The sequence below is a fragment of the Macrobrachium nipponense genome, chromosome 12, assembly GCF_015104395.2.
Source record: "Macrobrachium nipponense isolate FS-2020 chromosome 12, ASM1510439v2, whole genome shotgun sequence".
NCBI lineage: Eukaryota > Metazoa > Arthropoda > Malacostraca > Decapoda > Palaemonidae > Macrobrachium > Macrobrachium nipponense.
Genome location: NC_087205.1, coordinates 48,352,498 through 48,358,703, shown reverse-complemented (window position 1 = coordinate 48,358,703; position 6,206 = coordinate 48,352,498). Strand labels below are relative to the sequence as shown.

Below are 6,206 nucleotides of genomic sequence, written 5' to 3'. Positions count from 1 at the left end.
TCGTGTCATTTATAGGAACCTGCTTAGATCCAATAGCAGATGCTTAGGCCCTGACCACAATGACTAGAGGAAATTTTTCTCTGTGAAATTGGACCAAGCATTAATAATAATAATAGTAAATATTTGAGAGCAGAAATATTTCGAAATATATTTTACAGAGAAGGTTAATTTACTTTCAAAAATAACATATTATTATAATAATTAATTTTAAAAAAGCAGTCTGGTTGTGTGGACGGAGCTTAAGAGGGGAGATAACAAAAGTATTCGAATTTAGAGTGAGTAAAAGTACAATCCAGAGTCGACACAGTCACCTCGAGTAAACCAGAGGGAAAAGACGGACTTCATGGGCCACTGCTGTTGCCTTCACACGAACGTCTTTTGAAATTGTGGCACACTCGGACTATCATCCTTGCGTTGCCAGTTCTGAAGTCCGTGGATATGAATAAAGGCATACAATAGACGAAAGCTTTAAATTGGCAGTCTTAGTCAATCATTCCATCCGTCAGAGTGTTATTGAATTTGTACTGTTTAATCTTCTTCTACATCCTCATTAAGAAGGGTAGTACTACCTCTTAGCAATAAGTCCTAATCTTGAACATGTCATCAAAGTTGAGCGTGTTCCAGCTGACACACACAGCTACACACAGGGTGTGCAATTTCATGTCATTTGTATTTGAGGAGGGGACCTGGGAGGAGTAGGAGTAGGAGGAGGAGGAGGTCCTTCTTAATTTTGGCAGTTGAAGAACTGACAGATGGAACAATAATAAAATGTTGAGATGAGTATAATGATCATCTTCGATAAATGTGTTCTCTTTTTCTTTTTTCAGGACAACGCAAAGATGTGCTACAGAAGTATTTCAGCGGTGCCCGGATTAAAACCCATTATGCCGCAGGGAGCGATGTACATGATGGTTAGTGTGTCATTTAGCCTTCTTTCCTTATCATCCTCATTCATTGCAGTTTGGCTGAGTAAAACGTCTTTGTTAATAATAGCAGATGTTGTTATCTCCCGTGAAGTTATTGCCTGAAAGCGACGACCGCAAAAAGGCTGACGACAATCGTCAATATTGCGTCACATTGCAAGAAACCGCTTTTGTTGCCATTGACGTTCCTTAATATGGACGGTGCTGCCTGCATTTGCAAAGGCAAGACAGGGGTCGAATGTTAAATGAAAGAGAGACTCATAACATGTGTTCTTTGGTGGTTACGGAAAATGAGATAGACAAAATGTGATTATGGACGACGGGCGAGGAGTTACGTTAGTATCTATTATGAATGCGCTATGTGCATCATCCACTTAGAACGAGATTGAATGAGAATCTGGAATAAGACGAGGAGACTGAGAACCCGAAAAATTTGTACACGAGTGTTAGAGAAAACAAAAATTCTTTGACAGCAAGAAGCCTTTCAAGTCAAGCACAAAGAACATCGTTATCAGCATCTTATCGAGACAGACTGAAATTTCGAAAAGATTCTGACTGGCATCGACGTCTTTCATTTCCGGCGAAATCTGTGGGATTCAGAACGCCCGGTTGTCCAGGTCATCAGTGGTTATTTTGAAGCTCTGTCAGAGGTCAGTGGGAATCCGAGAAAAATATTAGAGAGAGAGAGAGAGAGAGAGAGAGAGAGAGAGAGAGAGAGAGAGAGAGAGAGAGAGAGACTAATTCACTGCAGGGTTGATGTAGTTCTCCTTGAAGGATTTTTATAAGAATAGGATTGACAACAAAAGCAGTCACATGGAGATTGAACGAGTTCTAGTGTTTTTCAGGCATAACCAGCATCTCAGATGATCTTGTTATACTAGTACGTATGAATTAGGCTGAATAGCGAAGAAATGATGAAGACAGAATAGTTTTCCCAAATATTTCCTCAAAATCAGCGTTTTATGCGATCGAGGCTTGAAACGACTCAACTGAGAGAATAAGAGGTAGTTCAGTTTTCTTCTGCAAAGTTACACGCCATCTACACGGAAAACGAAATGAACAGGCAGTGGACTACTGTCGTCAGCGCTGAACTATTGTTAGGTTAAGATAATGTATTGCCTAAGTCTGGTCGAAGGAGAATGATATTTTCTTTATAATAAACTGAAAGACTAAATCGGTTCTTTTCTCAGAAACAGTATAAATTCATCATCAACGTCCGTTGTTACATTAATTTAAAGGTGACTTACTGAGAAGTGTAGTGAAACGACTTCAAGCAATTTTACAGCGCATTTTATTACTGTTGTTGCATACTTTTCAGCCTCACCAAAGTGTTCACATGAGCAAAATGGGACAAGGTGTTACAACATTTTCCCTGTTTATATACTATTACTCCCCCGCAGAGGGGTAGTGTCGTCAGTGAGGGCATTACTTGAAGGTTCTTTGCAGCGTTCCTTCAGCGATAGCTGCAACCCCTTTCATTCCTTTTACTGCACCTCCATTCATAATCTCTTTTTCCATTTCACTTTCCACCCTCTCCTAACAATTGCTTCAAAGTGCAACTGTGAGGTGGTTTTCCTCCTGTTACACCTTTCAAACCTTTTTCCTGTCAATTTCCGTTTCAGCGATGAATGACCTTATGGGTCCCAGTGGTCTTGCCCCTTTTTACATTCGATTCAGTTCTAATCTATTAGTACTCTCCCTCCAAGGTAGTGTAAAATGAGCATAATGCGCATGAGACTGAGACTAGCAGAGGTGGAACTGATCATATATTATCTGTTCATAGCCAAGGAGCTGTTGATACTTCCCTATATTTTGTACATTCGTAAAATATCTTTTCTCGTTGACTAAATTCCGGCAAATCCTCCTGAAAAAGTAAAGATTGTTAGCTTGCTCTTTTCTCACCCATCAACGTTCGGAGATATAATATATAAACTCGAATCGGCAGTTAGACTTAATAAATGAAGTTCTGATAAATAGGTTTTTAAAATGAGTAACTAACCTTAGTCCCAAAGGGTTTGCTGTTTCTTGGAGTGGCGTAGCCCTTGCCTCGAGCTAATCAGCATCCAAAGTGGCCCTTCGGCGGGAGTGCCAGTACAAAAATACGACTTCCTAGGGCCTGACAAAGGCTCTCAAACACAAACATAAGAGGCAGCATGCATCCCATGGCACGTCGTCTCTGTTGGTGTTGTTATTATTGTAATTGTTCAGGTTATGGGTAACTGTGACTAGAACTTACGAGTTTTTCTTGCGGTGGTAATTATACATCCTCTGTTGCGGAAGTCAAATATTTAACTCATTCAAAAATGTACCGTGATTTGAAGCAGAAAATTCGATAGGCATTTTTGACGTGGTTTTAGCTGCCAAGGGAATTGATGAATGTCCTAAGCAAAAATTTCGTTTTCGGGTTTGGCGTTCATTTCATGCTGAAATTGTGGAGCGCTAAAAATGTAATCGAAAAGTTTGGTTTGTGAAGTTAAGAGTTCAGTTATTGGACTTGAGAGATTGAATGACGTTGATCTGTTTCATTTAGGCTGTCAAAACCAACACTGGGGCATTGTCGGTTATTCAGCGCTTCAGGCAGTAAAGAGAGAGTCGCAGTAGTTATACAGCAAGATAAAACATCCAGAAAACAAGGCAGTGGCGTAGCTAAGGGTAGGCATGGGCAGGCACGTGCTCAGCCACGAGAATATGGGCCCACCCTGGTGCCCACCCTGGTGCCCACCCACTGGCCACGGGCCCACTAAGAAGAAAATTAAAGAAAATCGTCACTTCATAAAGCCATTAGGGCAAGAGGGTGGACCAAAAAATGCCAAGTACACACGCCCAGAGATACAAAATTAAATCATTTGTATTTTAGCTGAGATGATTAGGACAGAAATTGGAAATGAGGTGAAGGAAGCCAAATTTTTCTCCATAATAGTTGATGAAACTAAGGATGTATCTAAAACAGAACAATTATCCCTCATTATCAGGTACTATGGCAAAGAAAACCTCTATGAGGCTTTCTTAGACTTTAAAGCTGCTTTTCAACTTGATGCAAATGCACTAACTCACGAAATACTTAATGTTCTAAAAAGACATGAAATTGATTTCAAGGCCAATTTAGTTGGTCGAGGTTATGATGGTGCCTCAGATATGAGTGGCAGATGCAAAGGAGTTGCAGCACGCACTAAGAAAGAGGCACCATTTGCTTCCCATGTACACTGTCATGCCCATCGTCTAAATCTAGTTCTTTTCAATGTCATCAAATCTTTACCTGACGCTTCACAATTTTTCTCACTGTTGGAAAAATTGTATGCAGTGGGTCTTATGTCCATGCAAAGTGGATAGATGTAGAAAAGGAACTGTGTCCCAAAGAGCAAACAAAAGAGCTAAAGCGACTTTCAGATACCCGATGGGCTTGCTGGTATGATGCTTGGAATAGGTTATTTGTTGTGGTACGTGTTCTGGAAGATTTAGCAGATGACTTCAATGCAGACAGGGCTATTGATGGAAGAGGACTGATATGCCAAATAAATGCTCATTTTATTATGAGGTTAGTTATCATGACATATATTCTTGGTAAGATAAATCAATGATCAAATATGCTACAGTCAGCTAAACTTGACTTGGTAAAAGCTGTAGAATTAATTGAAACTATAACAGTTCACCTTGAAGAGATGCGTTCAGATCCATCTTCTTTTGATCCTTTGTGGGATGAGGTGGAGAAGAGTTCAACAACTCATGGTTTTGCTACTTCAGAGTGTAGACCATCAAGGAAACGTAGAATTTCTACAAAATTGCAGGAGTTTGTCGTTGTCGATTTTATTGGAAAACAGTCAGGAAACACACACTTTGACCTAAGTGTTAAGGATTCAGCACGAATTGTAGAACGTATGTTGTCAGAAATGAAAAGGCGGCTCAGTAATGAATCCTGCACGCTTATGAAAGCATTACAGTCACATAACCAACACAGTACGGAATTCTTATCTTTCGAGAAAATGTGTGGATTTATTCATGCCTATAATGCTAACACTGAAGATCTCAAACATGAGCTGTACTCTGCAAAACACAGGTTAGAAAGACGGTACAAGGACGTAAGTGACACTGAAAGGCCTAAATCATTGTTAGGTTAACTGAAAATTCTTAATCCATATGAGGAGGCATTTCTTGAACTCTGTGGACTTGCCAGAATTCCTGTAGTGTTACCTGTGTCGTCAGTTTCAGCAGAGAGAACTTCTCTGCTCTGAAATGAATTAAGACTACGCTCAGAAATGCAATGGGCAATAACAGATTAAGTAATCTTGCTGTGCTATCGACTGAAAGTATGCCAATTAAAAGACTAGATTTAGAGGAATTTGTAGATAGGCTTGCAGAAAATCACAGGAACAGGAGAATACTGTTAAAATGAGTCATATCGCAGTAGTCTGCTGCTTCATCACATATAATGTATAGCAAGCAATTTTTCCAAATTTTGTTACTTTCAATATGTATATATATATATATATATATATATATATATATATATATATATATATATATATATATATATACGTATATATATATATATATATATATATATATATACATATATATATGTGTGTGTGTGTATGCATATATATATATATATATATATATATATATATATATATATATATATATATATATATATATATACATATATATATTACTTCGTTCATCCATTTAATTTTTGATCATGATAGACTTGTAAAAAGTCCAATTTTTTTGTTCTTGTATTTGCAATTTCTATACGCACAGGAATTAATGTGTTTTGCATAGTTCACCTTATGTTTTTCAGTTTCATATTCTGTAATTACGTATAATTATAATGTACCTGATTTCTGTACTTCTCTGTTTTACTTGATACAATATAAGAGAATCACAGATATCTGTATAATGCCTAAATATCCACCTCTGGTCTAGTGCTTGGAGGAATAATCTTATTATTCCTCCAAGGCCTAGTGGGTCCCCATATTCAGCTGTAGCCCCTATGTGTCCAACCACTGACAGACTCCTAGCTACGCCACTGAAACAAGGAAATAAAGTACGGCGATTTAAAGGTGAAGCATTAAGAAACCACACAGTCGCACTCAGAAAAATCATTCGAAACGTTGGATAGCCAGACTGAAGAGAGGAAGCGATAATGGAGAAAAAAGGGGGTATCTAAAAATTTGGGCGCAGCTAAGAGGTGTGCCTGAAAGGCCTTCAGTGCAGCAGTGAGGCGCACTGTTGGTATGGCTTCCAACGGGAAGATAGGCTGAAAAAATTTCTGGGGAAGGCTGT

The 6,206-nt window shown here is 38.7% G+C and overlaps 1 protein-coding gene across 4 annotated transcripts in view; it reads left to right on the top strand.

Annotated features, from left to right (window-relative positions):
• Positions 1 to 6,206, top strand: part of LOC135224516 (tyrosine aminotransferase-like) — a 113,785-nt gene that overhangs the window by 93,044 nt on the left and 14,535 nt on the right. For all 4 annotated transcript variants that reach the window (XM_064263573.1, XM_064263571.1, XM_064263572.1 and 1 more), the window contains exon 9: positions 828 to 911. In XM_064263573.1, coding sequence (XP_064119643.1) covers positions 828 to 911 — 84 coding nt within the window. The remainder of the gene's footprint in view (positions 1 to 827; positions 912 to 6,206) is intronic.